Consider the following 27,575-nt stretch of genomic DNA (forward strand, 5'->3'; position numbering starts at 1 on the left):
TAGGCGTGTTTTGTTGAACGGAGCATAGTTGGAGGGGTTTCTTGTAACTTACCCTACTTATTACTGACAAGTTACCATATATAATAATAATGAAAATAGGAAAAACAAAAAAAGGAGCAAATTGCGGGAAGAAAATCAAAATGTCAGAGGTTTTCGGCCGTCGAACCCAGCCCTAATTCTTCCGCCGCCGTTTATCTCCTCGTCGTTCTCTCTCCAGGTTTCCTCTCGTGATTCTCTCCCTCTCTCTCTCTTTTCGGCTTAAATTTCTGATCCATGCGCTGAGAAAAAAAACCATAGGCTCTTTTGTTATTAATTCCTTTCATCCCCACGAAATGGGCACCGGTTTCGTGAAAATTTTGCTGTAAATTCTACCAATAACTGGTAGGTTTTGACTATGATCCGATGAATCAAGAAAACCCAAAAAAGAATTAATAATAATAATTATTATTATAATGGAGTTTCTTGGTTCTCCTGCTACGGGTCCATTGAGTGGAATTGTTAATTTGCCACAATTTTACTCTGTTTTCTGATTAATTGATGTGCTGATTTTGCGGTGTGGAGAGCCAGTAGTATACAAAAAAGAAAAAAAAAGAGAAAAAAGGGGAAAAGGGTCCCTCGGTTTTTTTATGATTAATTTTGTTTTTTGGTTCTGTATATCGTTAATGTTGATTGACAGCCAAGATGTGTATGATAATTATATCATTTCATGAAAAGCTTACAGAATTTTGTCTACTTTTCAAGCCCTTAGAGCATCTCCAACCATAAAACTCAAAATGGTGTATTTTTTACACGGTGTAGTTTTTACACCAAATCACTATTCCATCTCCAACCCATTACACCAAATCTTACACCAAAAAGAATATTCTTTTTATTATTCTTATCTTTTAATATTTTTATCTATTTAAAATATTTAACAAATTATATAACTATATAATTATATAATACATATAATTAATTATAATAATATATTTTATGAATAAAATAAAAATATAAAAATTAAATGCTAAATCAAATTAAAATATTACTTATATAAATTCAACTAAAGATTACACTTAACATCACAAAAGAAAACATCACACTTGCAAGCAAAAAAAATAAAAATAAAAGGCATTACATTTAACATAAAATAAAACACAAAGACACGGTCCATATTAATAAAATTCTAAGTCTCCAAATTAGTATATTCATCCCACAAATGATCAATTAATGCATCTCGAAGTGCAATATGAGCTTCTTTATTCTTGATTTGTCGATGACGAGCCAGAAATCCTTCAAACCGAGCATTTTCATCTGCAACCATCTCTATGTCCGGAACTGGCGCTTCCTTCTAATTTTCAATTATAGCATTAAGATCACGTTCATCCTCAATTATCATGTTGTGCATAATAATGCACGTAGTCATTATATCATGTAATACTTCTTTTTTCCAAAAACGAGCTGGTCCTGACACAATTGCAAATCGAGATTGGAGTACTCCGAATGCACGTTCTACATCTTTTCTGCATCCTTCTTGCTTCATTGCAAACAACTTTTTTTTGGACCACGTGGATCATGAATTGTTTGTACAAGAGTAGATCATTTTGGATATATACCATTAGCTAAATAGTAACCCATGTTATAATGTTTACCTTGAATGACATAATGAGCAGGAGGAGCAATACCTTCAGCGAGTTTTGCAAAAAGATGAGATGCCTCTAAAACATTAATGTCATTATCGGAACCTGATAAACCAAAATATGCATGCCATATCCAAAGATCATAATCAGCTATGGCCTTCGGAATAATAGTTGGGGATCCACTATGACCTGCGTATTGGCTCGTCCAAGCCGTTGGACAATTTTTTTATTTTCAATGCATGCAATCTAGACTGCCCAACATTCCTGGAAAACCTTGTTGTTTAGCAATATGTAGTAGTCTGGCAATGTCATTAGCGTTAGGCGATCTCAGATATTGTTCTGCAAAAACCTCCACAACAGCACGACAAAATCTCTTAAAACTTTCGATTGCTGTCGACTCTCCTATTTTAATGTATTCATCGGTGGCATCCGCTGGTAGACCATATGCCAACATGCGGAACACAGCTGTAATTTTTTAAAGCGTAGACAATCCAAGTTTACCGACCCCATCCCTTTGCTGTATAAAGTAAGTGTCGTGAGCTTTTATGGCGTTAACAATGCGAAGGAATAAATCTTGAGACATTCGAAATCGTCGGCGGAACATCGAATCATTATATCGCGGATTCTCAGAGAAGTAGTCGTTGAACAGATTACGATCAGCATTTTCTCGATCACGATTGATCACTATATGACCAGGAATTGAGCCTCCACGGATTACTTGGTTGTTTTGTTGATTGATATAGTAAGCCATGAGAAGGTGGTTGTTGTTTCTGATGCGAAACATCGCTTCCCTTTCTGCATCAATCGCTTCAATATCATCTATCAATTGTTCATCTTTAATTTCATTATCAGAAAATAATGATGACAAATTAGAAGGATCTCTATTGTTAAAATTCATTTTTGAAAATAGAGGTTTATGATTTTAGCAAACTCATCAATATGAGCTTTTATAATAGATGGAGAAGATAAACGAGAAGTGTTTTAGAAGTTGAAATGTTGTCATGAAGAGTTGTCATGAAGTGCTAGAAATTGATATGTTGTCATTGATGTGTCTTTTCTTTGAAATGTTATCATGAAGTGTTTGAAGTTGATATGTTGTCATTGATGTGTCTTTCATGAAGTGCTAGAAGTTGATATGTTGTCATTGATGTGTCTTTTCTTTGAAATGTTGTCATGAAGTGTTTGAAGTTAATATGTTGTCATTTGAGGTGTCTTTTCTTTGAAATGTTATCATGAAGTATTTGAAGTTGATATGTTGTCATTGATGTGTCTTTTCTTTGAAATGTTGTCATGAAGTGTTTGAAGTTGATTTGTTGTCATTGGTGTGTCTTTCATGAAGTGTTTGAAGTTGATATGTTGTCATTGAAGTGTCTTTTCTTTGAAATATTGTCACTTTCATTTTTCATCTATAAATAACATATCATACTTCAAGAAACATATATCTTCTTCATTTGTGTTATAGATGGCTTTAAATCAACGAAGTTCTTCATACACAAATGCTGAAGACTCACACATCTGCCATGTATATCTTGACATTTCCCAAAATCCGATCATAGGTATAAACCAATCTAAGGATCAATTTTGGTCTCGAGTTGAGAGTGATTATCATAGCTCAATGCCTGCTTTTATCACTCAAGGTCGACCCAGAAGATCTTTGCAATGTCGAATGCAAACTCTCCTAACTGCTATTGGCAAAATGAGGGGATGTGTAAGACAGGTTGAAAATTTAAATCCAAGTGGTGCTTCTGAACAAGATATTGTAAGTGTTATTTGTTACAAATATTTTTGAGATTTAATTTATGATTGAATTTTAATTTTATATATTTATATCATTTTACAGTTCAATCGGGCTAAAGTGTTGTTTGCTCAGGATAAGAATTATAAGAAGGGATTCAAATTCGATCATGTATGGCCCATCTTAAAAGATATCAAAAAATTTGCAGATGTTAATGTTGGAATTCAAGTAGGACGTATGCAATATGGTAACTTTGCAGCATCACAATCAGAGTACTCTCCCACTTCAGACTCTCCCACACCAGCATCTCCTGGACTGGCTTCATTCGATTTTAATATGAATGACAATGATTTTGGTGGTACTTCAACTGAAAGACCTATAGGGTACGGAAAGTAAAATTTAAAAAGAGAAATGATGAAGAAAGTTCTAATAAGTTTATGGAGTATATGAAAGAAGAGAATCAAAAAATTGTTGTAATGATGGAAAAAAATAATGCTGATAGGCAACTAAATTATGAAATCCAAATGCTACGAGCTCAAACTGCGGCAAAAAAAGTGGACGTGGAAGAATTACGAGAAGGAAATTTAATTTTATTGAAAGATTTGACACAAGTAACTGATCCAAAGCTACATGAGTTTCTTGTACAAGAACAATCAAGAATTATGCATAAAAGAACTAAACAAGGTGAAGGATCTTAAAATACCGGTTCTGGCACTTTTGCCCAATATTTCGAGCATCTTCGTCCTTCTGATGATAATTTCCCAGAATACTAAAATGTTGTTTTAGTTTATGTTCAATGTTCTATTTTTCTTTAATTTTAATGTATTGCAATTAGTGTTAATTTTCAATGTTGTTTTAGTTTATGTTCAATGTTCTATTTGGTTCTAGTATTATGAAATTTTAAGTGTTTGGATTAAACTATCTATTTTTTTCCATTGTTGGATTTTATTTTTAATAATTATTTTATACTCTAATTTTATTATAATAGTTCATATCAAAATAATTAAAAAAAATAAAAGCTACAATGTAATATTTTGATCATGAATAAAAAGAGAAACATTACAAACCATCAACAAAATAATAAACTCTATGTAAAAAAAAAAGGTAAAAAATAGAAAAAAAAATGCAACTGCGCCAAAGCTACAGTGCTGCGCCAAATCTGGCGCAGCACTGTAACTCTCCCCCAAAATGGCGCAGAGGATAGAGTTCGGTTGGAGGATGATTTGAAGCGGTTTTTGCATCATCTTGACGTTTTAGCTACCGGTTGGAGATGCTCTTAGAAAGGAGAGACGTCCTTGAAATTTTTGTCGATTTAGATTTATGTTGAAATGCTAATTCTCAGCAATTCATAATATATTCTTTACTTATTTCTTCGTATATTTCAAGCCATCTTGAGGAAAATTGTTGTGCTCTAATGTAACTTTGAGTGCACAATTGTCGGTCCTATGCTTAGAGGTGTCACCTATACTTGCTAGTATGTGCTTCCTTATTGATTTTTATTGTTTTATAATTACGAGGTGGTTTCATTTTAATAATATGTCTGAGATTTCTGACAGTTTTCTTATTCCCCCCTTTTACAGAAAAAAACGCATGATGGCTGGAAGAGGGCACATGCCTCACCAACCTTTTGATGGTGGAAGGCATCATTATCGTGAAGGGCCATTTGTTCGTGGCCAACCTCACCCTGTGCTGCTTGAAGAACTTGACGTGCAACAGCATGAAATCCATAGGATTGTAGCTGACAACCATAGGCTTGCTGAGGAACGCATGATGCTTCAGCGGGATCTGGGTGCTGCAAAGGACGAAATTCATAGGAGGTCTATGGCTATTAAAGAAATCCATGCTGAAAATGAAGCCCATATCAGGGAGCTGATTGAGAAAGGCATGAAGCTAGAAGCTGATCTGAGAGCTACTGAGCCATTAAGAAATGAGTTGATACAGCTTCGTGCAGAAGTTCAGAAGCTGAATACTGTGAGGCAAGAACTTGCTGGCCAGGCTCAGAATCTCACACAAGAGCTGACAAGGGCACAAGCGGATAACAAACGCGTTCCTGCTATGAGGTCTGAGATTGATGGTATGAAGCAGGAGCTCGTGCGTGCAAGGTTATATCCATAAAAAACTGTTTACTTTCCCATGATATTTTCCTCATTTCTTGTACCTACATCACATGCATAATGGTGCTCAGGCACGTTACTATATTTTTAATCTTAATTATTTTCCCCTTGTTAGGGCTGCCTATGAGTACGAGAAAAGGGGGAATGCTGAGCTGCTGGAACAAAGACAGGCAATGGAGAAAAACTTGGTTTCTATGGCACGCGAAGTTGAAAAGTTGCGTGCTGATTTAGCAAACAGTAACAATAGACCATGGGGTGTGGGTAAGTATCCAAGTCATTAGCGTTTTTGGTTAATAGAGAAGTTTATTATGTTGAGCATGCTGGTTTGACTTTTGCTGTTTGCTCTATTTCATTTGCATTGATCATTATATTGTTCTTGATTTACCTTTTTCCCTGCTAATGGGCTATATGTTTTGGTCATAATCATCATCTTTATTAATTGATTGGCGAGGTTTGGTAATTAAGGGCATACAACTGTTGTCCTAGTGGTTTATTGGATCTTTATTGTCATTTGAGTATTTAAAGCTGTGTACTATGCCATTCAGGTTAACTTTCTGTCATGTTGGATAACTTTGCACTTTACATGCCTATGCTGGATTCAAACTGTTTCATGTGCTTAAGTCAAGATACACTCTAGCTGTCTCTTCATTTTATGAGTCTTCATATTTTGTACTATCAGCTTTTTATGTTTTATTTTATTTTTATTTCAAGCTTGCTCTTTGTTCTACAACCTTTCGTTTGTGATGATTGTCAATTATTGATCACGAACTATTGGTGGCGGTCAGTTATTTCACTTTAGTCTTAACCCTTATTTTCTGTCAATCTACTGTTGAAGGTGGAGGTTATGGGATGAAAGTGGGCAGTGCCAATGCACCCTTCCTTCCATATGGGGATGGGTTCAACACTTATCTGGTATGATTTCATTTTGATATCTGTTCACTGTTGTTGAGATCTTTACTTCAAGTTTGTGTTTATATTTCTTTATTAATACCAGGGCGTTCCTGAGAAGGCACCCTTGTATGGAACGGGGTCCGGATCATGGGGAGCATCTGAGAAGTTCCATTATTTTGTACTATCAGCTTTTTATGTTTTATTTTATTTTTATTTCAAGCTTGCTCTTTGTTCTACAACCTTTCGTTTGTGATGATTGTCAATTATTGATCACGAACTATTGGTGGCGGTCAGTTATTTCACTTTAGTCTTAACCCTTATTTTCTGTCAATCTACTGTTGAAGGTGGAGGTTATGGGATGAAAGTGGGCAGTGCCAATGCACCCTTCCTTCCATATGGGGATGGGTTCAACACTTATCTGGTATGATTTCATTTTGATATCTGTTCACTGTTGTTGAGATCTTTACTTCAAGTTTGTGTTTATATTTCTTTATTAATACCAGGGCGTTCCTGAGAAGGCACCCTTGTATGGAACGGGGTCCGGATCATGGGGAGCATCTGAGAAGTTCCATCTTGGGCACCGCTGAAAAATTTTCTCGACTTGTCTCTTAAGTCGACCATGGGTTCGCTTTATGCAGCTGATTATCTGCACTATAAAAGGGTTAGAAATCTTAGCTTTATCAGTTTGAGGCAGCTCTACCAGCATTCTTCTGAGAAATTGCTGTTGGCCCAGACAACAAAACATATAGTATGTCTTGTGTTTAACTTTTGCTGGTGTTAGGACTTCTATATCATATTTATGAGACTAATAGTTATATTTGGCATATTCTGCCCCTTAAAGTTGCCCCTTCTTTTGTTATATGTGGCATGTCATTTGTTAGTTTAGATCTCGTGACTAATTTTTTTTAACCGTAGCCTTATTTTTTTGGATATTGCGGAGTAAAACGCATGGAGATTGAAGTTTGTTCCTACCATCAGATATTTAGTTGCCAGATGGATTTAAGAGGGCTTTTAATGTTAAGATTTGGCATCAACTTCTGAAAAGCTAAATTCGGAATGGTGATATGAGTAAGCTAGACTAGGCTATGATTAGATGCATACTTACTGTGGCATTGCTGGACTACTTTGTGCTACTGTTACCAAGGCGTATGAATAATTTCTTGATTTCTTCTTGCCGATACAGATGTATTTAACAGTTAGGAAGATTTGATAGGCATATATTCAGATAATTGAGGGGAGTTTTTCTGTACAAGCTATTACAAACCTTATAAAGGTGGCAAGGGAATGATTATGGAATTGTCTACATCTGTGGCTTCATAACTATGGCCCTTTTATTAATGTTTGTGAATTCAGTATGACAATATCTTTCAACTGATTGTTTAATATTGAACGAATGCATGCCAAGCCTACTGGATTTATATTTGTAATCAAGGGTTTTGTTTATTTGTTGGCTACATCTTGTTGGCTTATATATATAGCACTAGTGTAGTACTTCGCGATACTTAGTTTTATACTTATTAGTGACTGCAGTAATTATATTAGCAAGCTGAGATTTATGTGGATAAATTCCGGTTCTGTTATTTTTCTATATGAGCTCATCCATAAGTGCTTGCCTCTATCAATATGCTTGGGTGCTGACAAGAAATCAAGATGGTTTTGCGGTAGTAACTGCTTAGCACATCTTGCCTAGTAGGAAAATTCTGTCTCTGCGTGTTTGCTCAGGGAGAAATAGGCCAAATATGATTCAGTGATATGCTTATTTTTTTAAGAGCTATGCAAATTGGCTATTATCTAGGAGCTAAGGCACTATAAGATGGTAGCATATCCACTATTTACAAGTATGACTTTTGATTATCTAGTTCTTTATTAAATAGAAGACTGGATGTTATGTGGTTGGCATAGCTTCTCTATATAAACCTTGAATAGAATGAAATCTTTCTCGATGAAGCTTATGTGGCTTTTTTACATGATGGATCAAGATTTTTACCAAGTTCAGATTATGTATCAGAAATAGTGATATGGATGATTTCAGTGTAGCATTTGAATAAAATGGAAAAATCTTGCTTTCCAAGCTTATTTGACTGGATCAAGCTCTACTGATAATGACAGATCAGCAAGTTGTGATATTAATGACTCTTTTGAAATGCAAAGAGCACTTTTCAAGGATTTGCTATGTTTTATTCTGGTCAATGCATCTTCGACTAGTTGTGCAAAAGAAAATGAGCTACCAGCAGCGTTTTCTGGCAATTTCTTGCCCTAGAGAGATGCTATTCTATAGGTTATAATCTATGCACATGTCTGAAAGCTATTTCCTTAATTTATATTTTCTCCTGATAGTAGCAGTTACAGTCATGTAGTACTTTTTTGGAGTACAATGAACCCTATGACGTGAGAGCATCCTATCCTGACTGAAGTTTGTGAAATGCATGGACTTGGCTTCCTACTGGCAGAAGTTTAGAGGCAAGTTTTCATCCTCTTCTATTTTGGTTTTAGTTTATTAAGATAATTATCTCGCAAGTGTGTATAACACTATGATGTGAACTTGAGTATAATTGCTTTTACTAGTTGGTATTCGTGCAGTAGGCAAATAAAGTCATGTAGAAAACCAATTTGTTACTGTAGCTTCAACCATTAAACCCACACATGGAATTATTTTTAGTTTCTCCCAGCACTACAATTTGAACCATGAATTGTGGTTAGTTGATTCCTTTTTTTGAGGTAGTACATTGCTTTGATTCATGTTCGGATTTTTACTTCAATATCATGCAAATTATGGTGCTTCTTGCTCATTGTTGTTGCTGTTGTATCTTTCCCGTAATGTCTATGAGGGATGCACCAAAATTTTAGTTTGTAAGCAAGCACATGAATAGGGACAAATAGTTTCAGTAGTTCTGGTGAGGCAAGAACATAATTTGGTTTCCTGATCTAGTGCTCATTTTTATTGCATTAGCACAAAAAGCTCCCATTTATGTTTTGTTTGTCCTGCTCTTCAGATCTTCTTTCGTAGACAGGATGGAGGGTCGGAAATTACTGTTATGTTTACAAAATTGATATCAGCTAGGAAACACACAACATGAAATGTAGCATCATTTTGTTGTTTGATTGACATTGTATATATATAAATTCTCTCAGAGCTGTGGTTTTCAAAAGATTGGAAAGGCATTTTCATGTTCTTTTTCTTCAGATTCCAGTCAGAGGATGCAAGCAGTGCTTGTTTGGGATTAGAACTTAGATATTGTCCTAACTATCAATACTTTCAGCACTATATTTCAGAGTTTGGAAGAAAGCAGTCCAAAACCATAACTTATTTTTTATTTCTTCTGGTGAGAGCCAATTGGGACTGATAGTCCGGCAAAACAGCAGTGGCCACATGTATGATTCTCAATCAGAAAGGGTTAGCTCATGTATGTTCTAGATTCAATGATAAGAAAACTTGTCATACTATCTGATTCTATTTCAAAACTAATATTTTTTACTAGCTTGGGATGTTGGCTTTCGTTGCAACTTTGAATTTCATTTTGGCAGTTTCAGCTACTTTGAATTTCATAATGGTAATACTATTGACTTTGGTTAGTTTCAGCTACTTGATTCTGTTTGTGACTAGATGGATTGGCTATAAGTACATATAGTTACTAAGACAGGAGCAGTCGTGTCAATGCTCTCTAGATAATCCCTCTTTCGTATTATTATTTCCTACCAAGTCTTGAAGGGATGGACTTCCTGAAACATGATACTTTATCTTGCAACTTTAGCATATGAATGGAGAAATAGACAGTAGGCAGGAAGATGGTCAATTTCTAAGCTAGCTTTATATTTAAATTTGATTGTTTGTGTGTGTGTGTGTGTGTGTGTGTGTGTGTGTGTATTACAAATGCACCTTTTACTTTCTTCTCAGTTACAATTCAACTCTGGTTAAAGGAGGATACCTCGTTTTTAAGGAAGAATTCTACTGGATTTTGACTCAATTTATGGGTATCCATTTGCTCAAGCATCCTTAGGATTTATGCTGCACTTTGGAATACCTTGGAGGAAAGTGGAATGATATATCTTGATTGAATTTGGTTGAACTTTGGATGAAAGCTTGAGGTTTGTAGGATGCATACTCTTCCTGAAAAAGGAGGATACTTCGTTTTTAAGGAAGAATTCTACTGGATTTTGACTCAATTGATGCATAGCCATTTGCTCAAGCATCCTCAAGATTTGTGCTGCACTTATGGAATATTTTGGAGGAAAGTGGAATGATATATCTTGATTGAATTTGGTTGAACTTAGCTTGAGGTTTTGCTTGTAGGATGTATATTGCTTGTAAGTGCCAAGTTCCTCATATATATACATAGATAGATACTCATCACAAGATGATGACTCAGAAAATAATGGAGATGAAAATCCCGTTATAATCTTAGTTTTAGTTTAGAAAATATTACTGTAGTGGTCTTATCATCATTATCGTTCCATACACCAGTTGTCATTTCTGTTTAATAATACATTAGTAGCATGTTTGTGAAGTACTTCCTATATGTCTGAGTGAGATTAACAATTTAGGTTTTGGAGGCATTGGTCGTCGCCCTGAACTTATGTCATTTGAAATAGGTTCCTGAAAACTCATTATTTGTGAAAAAGCCCCCAAATCTTTCTTGCTACACCAAATAGATCTCTGTAGTTCTAAATCTGTAAACCCCAGAAAACCTAATGATAGTTTCTTTAGTTTCTCATTTTGTCCTCTTCTTCTTCAATACATCCTCACAATAATATCCCGAAATCTGCTGAGAACTCACTTTTTTTTATCTGATGATCTTATGCTTTTTGATGAAGAAGTGTGAGCTTGTGTTCGGTTTTGGTAAGAGACACTTGAATATTACGGTTAGAGGGTGAGTTGAGAAGTATAACGTGAACTAAAGAAGCTAACCGCTGTTAGTTCTTTTGGGGCTTAAATTAACAGGTTTAAACTACATGGATCACTTTGATGTAACCAAAGAGATTTGGGGGAACTTTATCATAATAAAGACTTTTGGTGGACCTACTTCAAATATCTTAAGTTTTGTGGACCATTATCTCCAAAATCTTAATATAGTTGACATGGCATTGCCTAAGAATCACCATATACAAATTGAAACTCCTATCTGGTTTTAGGCCTAATACTGGTCATATCCCATGTCTGACAGGTGCATAGATTGTATAAAACTGTTTGATCTATGTCGGATGTTTTTTAATTATTTTTATGTTTAGTTAGGTTGAATTTGTCCGACGTGCACATTTTAGAATTTTGAAGCCAACATGGCTGGGGCTCCTCTTCTTTTAATTATTGAAAGGGTTTGGCGTTTCCAATGTCATGTCAGATTTGGACATGGATTTAGGTACTGGACTCATTTTCGAGTATCTTCCCTGCCATAGGTATACATGCTACTTTACTTAGGAGAATGTGGTATATGCAGTACTTGAAAGAAATCAAGTTTTGGGTCACATTTTGCGATGTAGGTGTATCATGTGCTAATAGGCCCTGTAATCTCATTTTATGTGTATACTAAATGAATTACCAGGCCTGGATATTTTCATTAAAAAAATTTATCCCGCTAGCCTGAACTTCCTGTTTGTGGCATTTTGATGTTCATTCAATTTGTTTTCATATTTATTTTCTTATGTAGTGCTAAAATGCCTCTTTACTGTGAAATGACAGGTATTTTTGAAGGTAAACAAGAGGATAATTAGTAGTTATGTGGAGATAATTTAAGGTTTTAAGTATTCACACACAATAGTCTTGACATATATATTTCGTTTACTTCAATTTAGCGTTTGATTTTGATTGATGTCCTCTGCTTTCATTTCCTTCAAGTTGTTTTCATATGTGCGGAAAACTTATTTTTAAAATTATTTATGTTTCTTCCTGCAATGGGGCAGCCCTGTGCACGAAACTCCTGCTATGTTTCTTCCTGCATTCAATGTGAAAATAAATAGTCAGTTTGGGAAACCACACGTTTCTCAAAACTTACACATACTCCCAAGTTCTTAGATTGTTGTGCTGGAAGTATTGACTTGTACGATAGAAATTGCTACATTTATTAATACCCCACTTAACATGAATGGAAGTAGATGAATGCTACTGGTTCCTTTCTCAAGTTTCCTTACGGAAAATATGCATTATGTACTTTATACAGATAAAATTAATATGCCCAAGAAAACTGACAATATAGTATAAGTATTTGGGCTTTTGAGGGTGTTAGTGTAGGCTGTCTAAAAAATTACTGCAGATAGCTGATCTCCGCAGATTCAACAGATGATGAAAGATACAATTTGAAGTCCTTCACATCAACAAGTGGAAGTTACAATCTGATAGCCTCCGCAAACAGTCAATGAAAGTTACAATGTAAAGACTTTCATAGCAATGTGTTAGAGTTGTAAATTGACAATTCTGACATTCCACAAAGGCAAAGTGTAAAGATTACAAAATGACAATCTGCACAGAAGTCGAAGGAAAGAGATTACAATTGACGATCTCTACAAATCCAAACGCGGAGGTCGCCAGACACGGAGGTCGCCAGACGCAGAGGTTGTCAGACACAGAGGTCGTTAGACACAGAGGTCACCAGACGCGGAGTTCGTCCCAAGCTCAGACGCGGAGGTCGCCAGACGCGAAGGACGTCAGACACAGAGTTCACCCACGTTTTTCTCTCCAGAATGCGACCCTTGCGTTTTTGACGCAGGAACATTTTTCAAAACTGTCCCATCAAGGTATGGGCACAGTTAAGGGCCTGTTATGGGGTATCTTACTCCATGATAACTCTATAAATAGGGTTGGATCTCCAGTAAGCCAGAGGCTAGGGAAAAAAAGGAGAAAAGGGGGAAAAAGAGAAGAAAAGGGGGATCAAAAGAGAGAAGAAAAGGAAGGAGAGGATTTTTGGAGCTTTTTGGCTTGCTCTTTAAACCCATTTGGGTTAATTTTCTTGAGTTTCATCCAAGGTTTTAAATATCAGATATCGGGGAAATATCGGATGGCCAAAATTCATATCGGATTGCGGATATCGGGGAAATATTAGGGATATGTGGTGAATATCGGAATGTCATAATGAATGTTTGCATACATAGTATAATGCATTAAAATATAATCTTAACATATGTAATGAAATTTAAGCATACAAAATATGAATAATATATGTTTAGGATCACTAATCAACCTTCTAAAACAAACAAAAGTGCAAAGCAACGTTGCAACATTCGATCTGTTTTTTTAGGACAAAATATCATTTGATATAATGGGGAAATCTTGATATCTCGCCCAAAAATTCCAAACACGGTATATTATTTTGCAACAAGCTATATAAAAAGATAAATTGGTCCACATATTGGCTAATACATCGGTCATATCGGGAATTTATCACTCAAAATAGCCAAAAAGCGGTAAAGGATATTTAAAGACCATATCGATTGCGGTAAGCCCTGTAAAAGGATATATCGGGGGATATATGGGCCATGTCGGGGATATTTAAAACAATGGTTTCATCTTCTCTCTAAAATCAACCCTTGGGGATTTAAACTCGGCTAGAGTTTCTCAACTCTCTCACAGAGAGTTTCTAACTTCAAACAAGTTTCTTTCAAACTCGCCTAGAGTTATAAACTTGCCTCCCAAGTTCTCTCAAGACGTCAAGTCAAGGAGAGAAGACCAACACCTCACGAAGTTGAAGTGCTCGGATCGTCAACGGGATACAAGATTCAAACTCCCATCGTCACAAAGAAAGAACCCAGTTTTAAACAAAGGGAGGGTTTCATCCTTCTTTCTTTTGTAAATCGGGGAGCCGATAAAGAAAACTATACTTTCTTTTTCTAAGTCAGTTAGAAAGAAATTATATTAAGAGGATTGTAATCATTCTTTTTCTAAGTCAGTTAGAGAGAATAACACAGATTCAATTCTCGAGTTTCTCGTAATTTCCCGCGCGTACAAAAGATGACGATTTCGCTGGGGATGAGCTCTTTCACCGATGAAGAAGTGGTGGCGTAATCCGACACCCAGCTAGTTGGGACTACTGTTAAAACTCTAACCGTGGAATTTGACCAAGCTAAGTATGATGAGTTTCTCTGGTTCGGGTCCCTTAGCCCCAAGGCTATGCGCAAGGTCCGTAAAGTCTCTAAAGAGACTAAAGCTCCACCTATGGCCGACCCACCAAAGGAGAGTCTCTCCCTTAGGTTGGACTGTTCAGACAGCCCCTCCTCTGAAGGAGAAGACTTAGCTTCAACGAAACTCGTCAATCGAGTTGAAGATCCTACATCCATGCCTAAACAACGGGTATTGGGTCGCAAAAGGCTCATTGAAGCGGTGCAATTGATCTCTACGGAGGAAGATGCTACTGTAAATGCCTTAAGACAGGCCAAGAAGAACGCTGCTCGTCGATGGAGATCCCATCGACGAGCACAACTTCGAGCAAGCCGACTCTCTGATCAACGCGAACCTCGTGCTTGTGAGCCCAAACGCAGTCCTAAGCTTCGCGTTTCTGCTTCTGAGCGTGAACTCCGCGTTTTTGTGCCTAAGCACAAGCTTCGCCGAAGCTAGACCGAACGCAGTCCTCAGTGGTGCGTTTCACAGTCGAGCCGCAGACCTCAAGACTGCATTTCCCAATTGGAGTGCAAATCTCACGACCACGAAGAGCACGACCCTCACATTGCCCAACCTGAGCATAGAGGTCAGTTCTGCGTTGAGCGTGAACATCAGCTCCGAGTTTCCTCTCCCCAACGCGACCCCTGCATTTCAATGTTAAAACGTGACCCTCGCGTTTCTAATGTTAAACGCAATCTGAGCCGTCGCGTTTAAGGAGATCGACACGGATTCAAGATCAATGTTCGTCAAGAACCCGCCTCGTCTAGCCACAGACAGGGGGTGTCAATCCAAGTCGTCCCTTCAATGAGTAACCCTTCTCAAAGCTGTGTAACAGATTTGAGAGAGTTGTTATCGAGAGAAAGACCGGTTCAACCAGTCACGCATTCATGCCAATGTGAACGATTGATTTCCGTGGTCCTCTCAGGATGTCGGTGCTGCTCACATGCAACCAAGCCATCGGTGTTTGACCGATTAACAAATGTCTCCTCGTCAAGGCCGTACAAGAGACGTCGCTCTCACAGGAAGAAGGCTTCAGAGGATGGGTACCTTGGAGCCACTTCTAATGTGATCGGAGTGAGGAGGTCACCAATCCCCAGCTCTGACGAGTCAGAGGAGGATCAACCACATGGCTTGAAAGAGGCTTTGAACGAATCTGATGGAATTTTTTGATGTACTCGGATGCGGAAAGGAGTCATACTCCCTGTTAACTACCGAAGACTAGATAGAGGGATGAAGTCTGACGACGAACATTCAGCTATCGCAGAGTCTTAATCCTCTAGCTCCTCTGCAGAACATGAGAGTTCCGCTTATATGGCAGGAGGTCCCGAAGATCTCACAAAGAGACTTGATGAGCAGCAATTCATGCTCAGATCACAACAAAAAATCATCAATGAACTTCGAAACATGATGGCCCAGTTGGTCGCAGACAAAACTAAATCCCAAGGAGCAAACTCTCTACCCAGACATAAGACTTTCCAAAAGGAAAGGTCATCTTCATCAAAGGGGAAGAAAAATGTGATTGATAATACTGCTTCCGACCAAGAAATCCACAACACTAGGTTCTTCCTCTGAAGAGGAGGAAGCTGAAAATGAGCAAAATCCTCAATCTACTAAGATGGAGGAATTGGAAGCCCGTCTCAATACCATTGCAAATAGAAGCGAACTCCAAGAGGAGGAGGTTGTTAGGCCATATCCTGCCGAATGGGATGCTGCCCCGTATCCTTCAAAGTTCAAGGTCTTGACCCTACAAGCTTTTGACGGCACGGGATCCCCAATCGTTATATCTATTATTTCAAGCAATGTTACATTAAACGCTAGGCGCTTCTAGGCGTCGGACTTGGCGCCCAGCGCTTAGTCGCCTAGGCGGGCGCCTAAGCGATTTCTGAGTGTTTTTTTTTTATTTAAGTGGTGGTCGATGATGTTTTGCTGAAGGTCGGAGGAGGTAGTAAAGGTGTTCCTATTTGAAGGTTAATAGAGTTTGTAGGACGTGTAGGCTACGACACATAAAATCACAATCAAGCCCTACAGGGTGCAATCCACGTAAGTAGACAATGCTCCCCTAAACGCTCGTAAAATCTAGGTAGGCAGCCTAAATACCGCCTAGGTGCTAGGCGCTAGTTAGGCGGACCAGGTACCACCTAGGCCTAGGCGTACGCCTAGGCGGACTAGGCGTACGCCTAGGCGGACTAGGCGGATGTTTTTTAAAATAGTGATTTCAAGTCACAGATCGACAATGTGATAGCAAATGACGCGGTGTTGACTCGTTTGTTCATTGGCACCCTCAAGGGGATTGTCTTTGAATGGTGCATGAAACTGTCTGCGGGATCTATCCAGAAATGGGCAGACCTGGATAGATTATTTCTGGCCAGATTCTTCGAAGACGACTCAGAAGTTTCAAACCCTTCTCTTCTTGCCACCAAGCAAAGGAAAGGAGAACCTATAAAAGTCTTTGTTGAAAGATTTCGAAGCATGACTCTCCGATGCCCAACAGGTATGACGCAAGCAACTCGGATGGAAACCTGTCGACACAACTTACAGACCGGTCTCTTAGCTCAGATGGGGGTCACAGAATGCCGTTCATGAAAGCAACTAGTCTCTCAAGGCGAACAAGATGAGGAAATCGTCGCCAGGGTTAAAGCTGAAGAGTAAGATAAGTAAAGACAACCTGCGCAACATAGCCAAAATAATACTCCACGATCCAAGGGGAAAGGTATCCTGGCCACTGAAAATAACACTCGAGCGCCACCTGCTAAGCAGAGCAAGGCATCGAGCTAGCCGAGAACATCCAAGCAGTACTCCTTCAAAGAGGATCATGTGATTACTCTTTTTAAGCTACTTCAGAAGAATGACAAGTTGAAGCTTCCTGAAGTTAAGAAACCTGAAGAAGCAGGAAAGGTGGAAGACCCTAACTACTGCCCAATCCTGGCGTTCCCAAAGAAGAACGCTCACTGCGTGGCAATGAGCCCAACTATCAGCCTAGGCTGATAAAGCTGAAACGCGACCCTGAGTGGCGCGTTGTTCATTCAAAATGCAGCCCTCAGAATGGAGCTGCCAAAACCAAACGCGACCCTCATAGGCGCGTTCCAATTGAACATGACTTAGCTCAGATGGGGGTCACAGAATGCCGTTCATGAAAGCAACTAGTCTCTCAAGGCGAACAAGATGAGGAAATCGTCGCCAGGGTTAAAGCTGAAGAGTAAGATAAGTAAAGACAACCTGCGCAACATAGCCAAAATAATACTCCACGATCCAAGGGGAAAGGTATCCTGGCCACTGAAAATAACACTCGAGCGCCACCTGCTAAGCAGAGCAAGGCATCGAGCTAGCCGAGAACATCCAAGCAGTACTCCTTCAAAGAGGATCATGTGATCACTCTTTTCAAGCTACTTCAGAAGAATGACAAGTTGAAGCTTCCTGAAGTTAAGAAACCTGAAGAAGCAGGAAAGGTGGAAGACCCTAACTACTGCCTATACTATAGAATACTGGGTCATCCAACGAAGAGATGTTATATCTTCAAGGATATCCTACAAGCTTTGATTGATGCCGAGGTGCTTAAATCGAGGCCAGAACAGAAGACCGTGTCTGCTAACGTGATATCGGTCCAATTCAGATATTTCTCACCTGTTGTAGCTCCGGATGGTGTTGTTCCTATCCCTGAAGGGGAGTTGCACATGAGAAACATTGACCCGCATGGTCAAAAGGATAAAGGATTGGTACCCCTTATCACTCCGAAAGGAGAGATAATGTGGGTCCATCCTGATCTTCTTGATGATCAGCAGTGGATCGGAGTATCAGGGAAAAAGAAGAGACACAAGGCTAAAGCTTCCAATATGATTAGCCCCTCTTTGAATGAGGAGATGCACATCTGACCCCACTCACTGACTCAGAGGAAGAGAAGAGTGCCCTGACGGCCGAGCAAGGAGCAAACTCAGGAGCAGACACCAGGTCAGGGAAGACATACTTGAAGAGGTATGATCAAACTGCCGAAGAAGCAGAAAAGCCACCCGAGGAGGCTGAGGGTTCCATTCCTAAAAAGCCAACCGATAAAGGGAAGCCGAAAGAAGTTCGTTATAACAAGAACCTCCTCCAATCAGAGGCAGGAGGGTCAAGCGCTCCCTTCTGCTTCAATGTCATGGCGCAACTGGCTAATATCCCTGTCAGGATCACTCTTTATGAGCTTTTGAAACTGTCCAAGTCCACGAGAAGGGCTTTGATTGAAGCTTTAACGGATACAGAGAGCTTTATTACTCAAGTGTCTGTCATCCCAGAAGCTACCGAAGGATCTTCTTGCGCACAATGCTTACAAGCTACAAGGAGTTTGCCTTGCATATCGTTCACCCATAAAGACATGCAAATCAAACACAAGCATGACCGACCCTTATACTACACAGGGTATATCGGGTCTTCGGAGATCAATCGTGTCCAAGTCAACCCGGGATCCGCCCTCAGTATTATGCCATACAGAGTTATGCAGTTCTTGGGGATTCCTCTGCACCGGCTAAACTCAACACAGACCACTATCTTCGACTTCAACGCTAACAGCACACGACCCACGGGCAAGATCAAACTCAAATGTCAAATCGGGGATCTCAGATCAGAAGTGACCTGCTACATCATAGATACGGACATGTCCTACAATCTATTGTTAGGACGACCTTGGATTCATGCAAATCGTAGTGTCCCGTCTACCCTCCATCAAGTGATGAAGTATGTTGATGATAAGGGAGAAGTCAGAACCCTGATAGCCCAGGGACAACCATTCAAGGGTGTGGAAAACTACCATACTGATTCAGTTTTCTACCTGGATTCCCAAGAACCGGAGCAGCCAAAAGAAAATTCTGATAGCGGTAACGAAGCAGACGACGAGCCCGAGCCTGAACCTGAGGAAGAATGTCTGTAGGAATTAGATTTGAATGTAATGAGCCAGAATGAGCTCAACAACAATGATGTATCCAGTGAGGACGAGTGGTACATTAATGAAGATTTTAACTTGGCGTACTTGTCTGATGTATCCTCTGATGCAGGTGCAAGAATAGATCCGTAGCATGCATTGTATGCCGAAGCATCGCTTATCCTGCCGCTCAAATCATCTTTCACTACATTCGAAGAGATGGAAGACGCCAAGAGAGCCTTCTTCATAGTCCCAACCAAGAAGAGTGGCCAAAGACCAATCTATTTTGGGAAAGTCAACCCTAGGCCACCTGATCAGGGAAGTTCAGAGGAAAACTTCGGAATCCCACAATTCCATCATTATATATCCAAGTCCCTCAGTATAATGAAGAAAATGGGTTATGACTTTAATAACCCGAAAGGTTTAAACTTCGGGAAATGAAGATGAGCATCAATTCAGTCTTTCACTCCAGGAGGAAAACTCCCTGATTATTATCATAAAACTGGGAGAGGATTAAGCTACATTTCAACGCCCCTCTCTTCAGAAAATGAATGTCTATGTCAGGACCACTCATCTGGAACATCGTTATGGGACTCAGACGTTAGCATTGGTGCAGTCTTCAAGAGTTTGTCTGTGAATATGACCACATATAGTCATCCAGACGAAGACGAAGAGAATGACGAGGAGTTGATTAAATCGACCGACGATCCTTGGATCAAACGCCTTAACATTTTATGGGATATGCGTTTCGAGCAATGCGAGCCACCCACGGAAGGCAAGGTGATTCAGATAAACATGGGAGATGAAACCGATCCCAAGCCTATTTTTATAAGTGAAAGCTTATCACCATCCGAGAAAGAGGACCTTATAAGATGAAACCGATCCCAAGCCTATTTTTATAAGTGAAAGCTTATCACCATCCGAGAAAGAGGACCTTATATCTCTCATCCGAGAATTATAAGTGAAAGCTTATCACCATCCGAGAAAGAGGACCTTATATCTCTCATCCGAGAATATATAGATGTTTTCGCTTGGAACTATGAAGACATGTCTGGTCTTGACCCAAAAGTAGCCGTGCATCGTCTCAACATTGATCTGGATGTGAAACCTGTTAAACAACAACACGTTGGTTCCGTCCAGAGATCATGGAAGTAATTGAATCGGAAGTTAAAAAGCTTATCGATTCAGGCTTCGTCAGAGAGAAATAACACCTTGACTGGGTCGCTAACATTGTCCCCGTAACCAAGAAAAATAAGAAAGTCAGGAATTGCATCGATTTCCGTGACTTAAATGCCGCATGTCCGAAGAATGAGTTTCCCCTTCCCATCACGGACGTCATGATTGACAATACTTGTGGGTATGAGAGAATGTCTTTCATGGACGGATTCTCAGGATATAATCAGCTCAAAATGCACCCTGAAGATGAAAAGCGCACAACTTTCAGAACACCACTGGAGGTGTACTGTTATACAGTAATGCCGTTCGGACTGACGAATGTTGGTGCAACCTATCAGCGTGCCATGAGCACGATCTTTCATGAACATCTTCGCAAAAGAGTGCTACGTAGATGGCATCGCAGTGAAGAGCCAGAAGAAAGGCGACCATCTCTCAGACTTGAGGATGATGTTTGACATCATACGAGTACATCAACTAAAGATGAACCCTACCAAATCTTTCCTAGGGGTATCCAGCGGTAAATTTCTTGGGTTCATAGTCACCTCTAAAGGTATTTTTCTTGATCCAGAAAAGGTTCGGGCTATCCAAGAGATGCAGTCTCCGAAGAATATCAAGGAACTCAGAGGCTCTTGATCCAGAAAAGGTTCGGGCTATCCAAGAGATGCAGTCTCCGAAGAATATCAAGGAACTCAGAGGCCTACAGGGCAGATTGGCTTACATCCGTCCAAGAGATGCAGTCTCCGAAGAATATCAAGGAACTCAGAGGCCTACAGGGCAGATTGGCTTACATCCGAAGATTCATATCAAACCTCTCAGAACGCTGCCAGTCCTTCACTAAGTTAATGAAGAAAGGGGTCTCCTTTGTTTGGGATGGAGACTGCCAAAAGGCATTTGAGGAGGTCAAACAATATCTCACTCAGCCGTCCGTTCTAGTGGCCCCGGTGACAAGAAAATCATTCCTGTTATATATGAGGGCCATGAAACATTCTCTTGGAGCTTTATTAGCTCAGAACAATGATGAGAGCCATGAGCAGGCAATCTACTACCTCAGTAGAATCATGATTGGAGCTGAACACCGGTACAATCCGGTGAAAAAAGAATGTCTTGACTTGGTTTTCATCATTCAGAAAATGCGGCATTTCTTAGTTGGACAAACTATTCATGTTATCTCCAAAGTGAACCCTTTGAGAGTTCTCATGACGAAACCTTCTTCGCTAAATTGCTGTCTTGCAAAATGGACAATACTTCTGTCACAGTATTCAATGCAGTTCATGCCTCAGAAGGCTGTTAAAGGCCAAGTCCTGACAGATTTCTTAGCTAACCATCCGGTGCCTGATTCTTCCAGATTATATGAAGACTTACCAGACGAAATTGCAGAGGCTTATGTAACTTAAGGAGTCATGCAAGTATGGAAATTGTTCTTCGACGGCGCATCTAGAGCAAGTCTTGATGGAGGAATCACAGCCGATGTGAGGGTTGTGCTCGTATCCCCAACTGGTTAGGTGATCCCAAGAGGATTTTTCTTAATCGAGCCATGCACCAACAATGTAGCGGAGTACAATGCTTTGCTACTAGGAATGCAGGTGGCCGAGGAGCTCAACATCCAATACCTTGAAGCCTACGGTGATTCTCAACTCATCGTAAATCAAGTCCGAGGAGAATACGAATTGCGTAATGAGGATTTGGTCCCATACCACTTTGCGGCGCTAAAGTTAGCTCAAAATTTTGAGGGCTTCTTTATCAGACACGTTCCACGGGCCCGTAACGCCTATGCAGATGTCTTAGCTTCGCTAGCAACTTCACTGGCATTGCCACCAAAGGCAGAAACAAAGATACTCGTGGCAGACCGTGATTTGTATCACCCCAAGTTCCCTCTAGGAAATCGCTCAGAAGAGGCAACAACAGAGATTGTTTGTGAAGCTTCCACGAGTCTTGAACAAAGAGATTGGCGATTCTCATTCATCGATTATGTCTTGCACGACATACTACCCGATGATTCTAAAGAAGCAGCCGTCGTCAAATGGAAGGCCTTTTGATTCTATTATGATGCGGCATCTCGAACTTTGTATCAAAAATCGCATGATGGAGTTTTGTTTCGCTGCCTTTCCAGAAAAGAGGCACAAGAAGCCCTCAAGGAAGCTCATGACGGAATGTGTGGAGCTCATCAACCCGGAGCTAAACTAGGGGATTGACTCCGCAGGCTCGACTATTACTGGCCTAAAATGATCGTTGACGCCGTTAATTATGCTAAAAGATGTCACGCATGTCAGGTCCACAGTGATTTCATTCATCAAGCACCAGGGAATCTGCATCCGACATCTCCATCTTGGTCATTCGAGATGTGGGGAATGAATATTATTGGACTCATTTTCCCTCCAACATCCAAAGGACATCGGTTTATCTTAGTAGTAACCGATTACTTTTCCAAATGGGCAGAAGCGGTTCCTTTGAAAGAAGTCAAGGCTTCGGACGTGGTCAAGTTCATCAAACACCATGTCGTCTACCGTTTTGGCGTACCCAAGCGAATAGTTCATGATAATGGAGCCCAATTTGTCAGCTACAGTTTTCAGAGATTCTACAATAAGTTTAGAATCCAAAGCGTTGCGTCAACAGCATATTATCCGTCAGCTAATGGCCTTGCAGAAGCTTTTAACAAGACGATCGTAAAGCTTCTCAAAAAATTTGTCTCCAGAAGCCGACGCGACTGGGACGAATGACTCGGCGAATGTCTATGGGCCTATCGTACAACGGTGAGGACCCTAACAAAAACTACTCCCTTCTCTTTGGTGAATGGCTGCGAGGCTGTGCTACCATTAAAAATTCAGATCCCAACCCTGAGAGTTGCCCTTGCGACCGGGATGACAGATGAGGACCGTCATCGACTACGCCTTCAAGAACTAGAAGCGTTGGATGATAAGTGATTTTATGCTCAACAACAGATCGAGTTATACCAAGCCCGAATCTCCAAAGCCTATAACAAAAAGGTCAAAGAAATGATCTTTAAGAGAGGCGATCTTGTTTTAGCAGTCAGACGACCTATGGTCATGACGTACAAGACGAAAGAGAAGTTTAATCCCAAATGAGAAGGACGCTTCATGGTAGAGTCAGTCTACTCGAATGGAGCCTACCGTCTCATCAATCAAAAAGGTGATAGGCTCATGATGCCAATCAACGAGAAATTTCTCAAGAAATATTACCCGTAGAGAATCATGGGATCCTTTTTTTTTCTTCCCCCCAACTGAGTCTAAAAAGAGAAACTGAACTCACTTATACCGGGGGTTGGTTGATTGGAATCCACTGGATTAAGAGTAACAAAATCTTTCACGTCGTCAAGTTAATATTACACTTTTGATGATCATCATCCCCATGGAGTATAATTTCAGTCTGTTTCATATTTAATATGACAATCTTCTCTGGTGACAAAATTCCTGTCATGTTAATACTACACATCTGACAGTCAACTTATCAATCCTCTTTAATAGGATGGTAGGTCCACAAAGTTGTTCAAATCATAATAAAATTCTTGTCATGTTAACACTACACCTTTGACAGTTAACTTATCAATCCTCTTCAATAGGATGGTAGGTCCACAAAGTTCAAATCACAATAAAATTCCTGTCATGTTAACACTACACCTCTGACAGTCAACTTATCGATCTTCTCCAATAGGATGATAGGTCTACAATTCCTGTCATGTTAACACTACACCTCTGATAGTCAACTTATCAATCCTCTCCAATAGGATGATAGGTCCACAAAGTTGTTCAAATCACAACAAAATTCCTATCATGTTAACACTACACCTCTGACAGTCAACTTATCAATCCTCTCCAATAGGATGATAGGTCCACAAAGTTATTCAAATCATAACAAAATTCCTGTCATGTTAACACTACACATCTGACAGTCAACTTATCAATCCTTCAATAGGATGGTAGGTCCTTAAAATTGCTCAAATCGTAATCTTTCCCAACAAGACGCTAAGTCTTCAAAATCTTGTTCAAATCACAAGTACAAATCCGTCAAGTTAATATCACACCTCTGACAACCAAACCAGTTTATCGACTCTCTTCAATAGAGCGATAGACCCATAAAATACTGTTAGGTTAACATCACACCTCCAACAGTCAAACCCCCAATGAACTTGTTAGGTCTATTTCGAAAAGAAATAGCAAGTCTTCATTGTAGAATCTCCAGCGGATTGAAGATTTTCTGGAGTTATCCTAGTGATAATGAAGAAAATTTCTGAACTTCACTCTAAGTAAAAATTCATGCCAAGTTAATACTACACCTCTGGCACTTTCACTTTCTTTCAGTATTTCAAATGAAAACATAATACAGGAAGAAACAGCGGCAAAGTCTATGTATTCAATATCATAGCACTAAGCCGAAGAGAGTTCATTCTTTTAGCACAACGTTACATGTAGAACGGACTTAGACAATCCACATGCTAGCCCGACTCAAACGGTAGTCGGTAAAGGCTTATCAAATCTGTTCCAGTGAACCGCGAACTTTCGAAAACTTTGGAGGGGGTTCTGTAGGCTGTTTAAAAAATTATTGCAGATAGCTGATCTTCGCAGATTCAACAGATGATGAAAGATATAATCTGAAGTTCTTCACATCAACAAGTGAAAGTTACAATCTGACGGCCTCCGCAAACAGTCAATGAAAGTTACAATGTAAAGACTTTCACAGCAACGTGTTAGAGTTGCAAATTGACAATTCTCACATTCCACAAAGGCCATGTGTAAAGATTACAAAATGATAATCTGCACAGAAGTCAAAGGAAAGATATTACAATTGACGATCTCTACAAATCCAAACACGGAGGTCGCCAGACGCGGAGGTCGCCAGACACGGAGGTCGCCAGATGCAGAGGTCATCAGACGCAGAGGTCACCAGACGCGGAGTTTGTCCCAAGCTCAGACGCGAAGGTCGTCAGACGCGAAGGACGTCAGACGCGGAGTTCACCCACGTTTTTCTCTCCAGAACGCGACCCTTGCGTTTTTGACGCTGGAATACTTTTCAAAACTGTCCCATCAAGGTATGGGCACATTTAAGGACCTGTTATAAGGTACTTTACTCCATGATAACCCTATAAATAGGATTGGATCTCTAGCAAGCTAGAGGCTGAGGAAAAAAGAGGAGAAAAGGGGGATCAAAAGAGAGAAGAAAGGGAAGGAGAGAGGCTTCGTGGAGAGGATTCTTGGAGCTTTCTTGGAGCTTTTCTTGAGCTTTTTGGCTTGCTCTTTAAACCCATTTGGGTTAGTTTTCTTGAGTTCCTTTAAACCCATTTGGGTTAGTTTTCTTGAGTTTCATCTTCTCTCTAAAATCAATCCTTCTTGGGGATTTAAACTCGGCTAGAGTTTCTCAACTCTCTCACAGAGAGTTTCTAACTTGTTCAAACAAGTTTCTTTCAAACTCGCCTAGAGTTATAAACTTGTCTCCCAAGTTCTGTCAAGGCGTCAAGTCAAGGAGAGAAGACCAACACCTCACGAAGTTGAAGTGCTCGGATCGTCAACGGGATACAAGGCGTCAAGTCAAGGAGAGAAGACCAACACCTCACGAAGTTGAAGTGCTCGGATCGTCAACGGGATACAAGATTCAAACTCCCATCGTCACAAAGAAAGAATCGGATCGTCAACGGGATACAAGATTCAAACTCCCATCGTCACAAAGAAAGAACCCAGTTTTAAACAAAGAGAGGGTTTCATCCTTCCCTTTTTTGTAAATCGAGGAACCGATAAAGAAAACTATAGTTTCTTTTTCTAAGTCAGTTAGAGAGAAATTATATTGAAAGAATTGTAATCATTCTTTTTCTAAGTCAGTTAGAGAGAATAACAGATTCAATTTTCGAGTTTCTCGTAATTTCCCGTGCGTACAGTAAGTACCTAACGAGAACCATATTTGCACATCAATCCTCTTTAACATGGGTTCACCTTTTAAGAGTCTTCTCATTTTCCTTCAAAGGTGTGACCCAATCACGATTAAGGTTGGACACTGAAGCCAGCAGCAGGCTTTCACCTTCACATCTTTTTCTGCTAGTCTTTTTTATGTTATTTCACCTATACTCATACGGTGTGCTTGTATGTCCCTAGTTTCTTATGAATTGCTTCCTATTCCGAACAATAGGCTACCTCTCTGTAATTTCTGCATTTATTGATTAGTAAGCTATTCAATATTTATTTTAGTCATATTTTCTCTGACAGCCTCCATTGTTTTTCCTGCAGGAGGGAGAGAACCAAATGTTTGGTGGTGGTTAACAGTTCCATGCCACAAAGGGAGAACAGTGAATTTTATCGGACACAAAGGATAGTCCAGGAAATAAAGTTCTAGACTGGTAACTGATGTTCTTTCATTATAATGGCCGAGTTGGAGCTTATAGATCATGCTTGTTCATATTTAAGTTGGTTTTTTCTGCACAAAACCAATATTCATGATCTTTAAGTCCTATTTGGGAGAAAGGTACACTTCCTTGAAAGAAGAGAGGTTTGGGGCGGGGGATAGGGTGGGTGTCATTCATAGGGGGGCTTATTGATCATTCATTTTTAAGTTGGTTTCTTTTCTGCACAAAACCGATATTCACATGAAAATTCAAGATCTTTAGGTCCTAATTTTTGGGAAGAAGGTATGTTTCCTTGAGGAAGAGCAACGTGGAGAATCTGTCCGTCGTTGAGGGACTTCCGTCAATTGTAGTTCACCAAATACTTAGCTCGATTGTTTTCAAGTTGCAGCAAACTTGAAGGTTCATTCTCAATGGCTGAGAGAGATCACATCCCGCAACCTGATATACAATGATCCTTTGCCTGTTCTATCGGATTATATCGCTTTAATTATGTGCTGGTAACAAAGTGAGTTCTTATTTTTTCTGTTGAATGTGTTGCAGTATGCTTCATAGTCACTAGGACTAGGCCCTTGTGTCATGGTTGAGTGATTTTGTTTCACCTGCAGATACATGAGCTTGCAGACTACGTACTTGATGAAGTGCTACTTCAGTTCAGTATTTTAGTCACTGTTGGCTGTTTTTTATTGTTATTCAGCAATTACAGAGTTGTGGTAGATTTTTTTC

At 39.6% G+C, this 27,575-nt stretch overlaps 2 protein-coding genes and 1 pseudogene across 4 annotated transcripts; 2 read left to right on the forward strand and 1 right to left on the reverse strand.

Annotated features, from left to right (window-relative positions):
• The first annotated feature begins 112 nt into the window (after nt 1–112).
• On the forward strand, nt 113–27,509 carry LOC109827869 (protein FLX-like 3). Of its 3 annotated transcripts, none has more exons than XM_020394889.1 (7): nt 113–217; nt 4,932–5,453; nt 5,581–5,726; nt 6,301–6,377; nt 6,460–6,777; nt 6,860–7,104; nt 26,737–27,509. In XM_020394889.1, the coding sequence occupies exons 2-5, from the start codon at nt 4,942–4,944 to the stop codon at nt 6,607–6,609; spliced, it is 885 nt and encodes a 294-aa protein (XP_020250478.1). In that variant the 5' UTR covers nt 113–217; nt 4,932–4,941; the 3' UTR covers nt 6,610–6,777; nt 6,860–7,104; nt 26,737–27,509. The 3 variants fall into 3 exon arrangements, with proteins under 3 accessions (XP_020250478.1, XP_020250479.1, XP_020250480.1); XM_020394890.1 differs by having other exon boundaries at nt 6,860–7,017; XM_020394891.1 differs by lacking the exon at nt 26,737–27,509 and having other exon boundaries at nt 6,460–6,534; nt 6,701–6,777; nt 6,860–7,215.
• LOC109827872 lies at nt 1,163–2,514 on the reverse strand (annotated as a pseudogene).
• LOC109827873 lies at nt 3,090–3,747 on the forward strand. Its single transcript, XM_020394893.1, has 2 exons — nt 3,090–3,375; nt 3,457–3,747. The coding sequence occupies exons 1-2, from the start codon at nt 3,232–3,234 to the stop codon at nt 3,745–3,747; spliced, it is 435 nt and encodes a 144-aa protein (XP_020250482.1). The 5' UTR covers nt 3,090–3,231.
• Nucleotides 27,510–27,575: the final 66 nt, after the last annotated feature.

This window comes from Asparagus officinalis, unplaced genomic scaffold (assembly GCF_001876935.1).
Source record: "Asparagus officinalis unplaced genomic scaffold, Aspof.V1 AsparagusV1_Un488, whole genome shotgun sequence".
In the NCBI taxonomy this organism is placed as follows: Eukaryota; Viridiplantae; Streptophyta; class Magnoliopsida; order Asparagales; family Asparagaceae; genus Asparagus; species Asparagus officinalis.

Excerpts from the sequence above, each read along its gene's own strand:
- LOC109827873 (XM_020394893.1), top strand. The coding sequence starts at position 3,232 with ATGCCTGCTTTTATCACTCAAGGTCGACCCAGAAGATCTTTGCAATGT. Across the intron at positions 3,376-3,456 it reads GTGCTTCTGAACAAGATATT|TTCAATCGGGCTAAAGTGTT; the intron begins GTAAGTGTTATT and ends ATCATTTTACAG.
- LOC109827869 (XM_020394889.1), top strand. The coding sequence starts at position 4,942 with ATGATGGCTGGAAGAGGGCACATGCCTCACCAACCTTTTGATGGTGGA. Across the intron at positions 5,727-6,300 it reads CAATAGACCATGGGGTGTGG|GTGGAGGTTATGGGATGAAA; the intron begins GTAAGTATCCAA and ends CTACTGTTGAAG. Across the intron at positions 6,378-6,459 it reads ATGGGTTCAACACTTATCTG|GGCGTTCCTGAGAAGGCACC; the intron begins GTATGATTTCAT and ends TATTAATACCAG.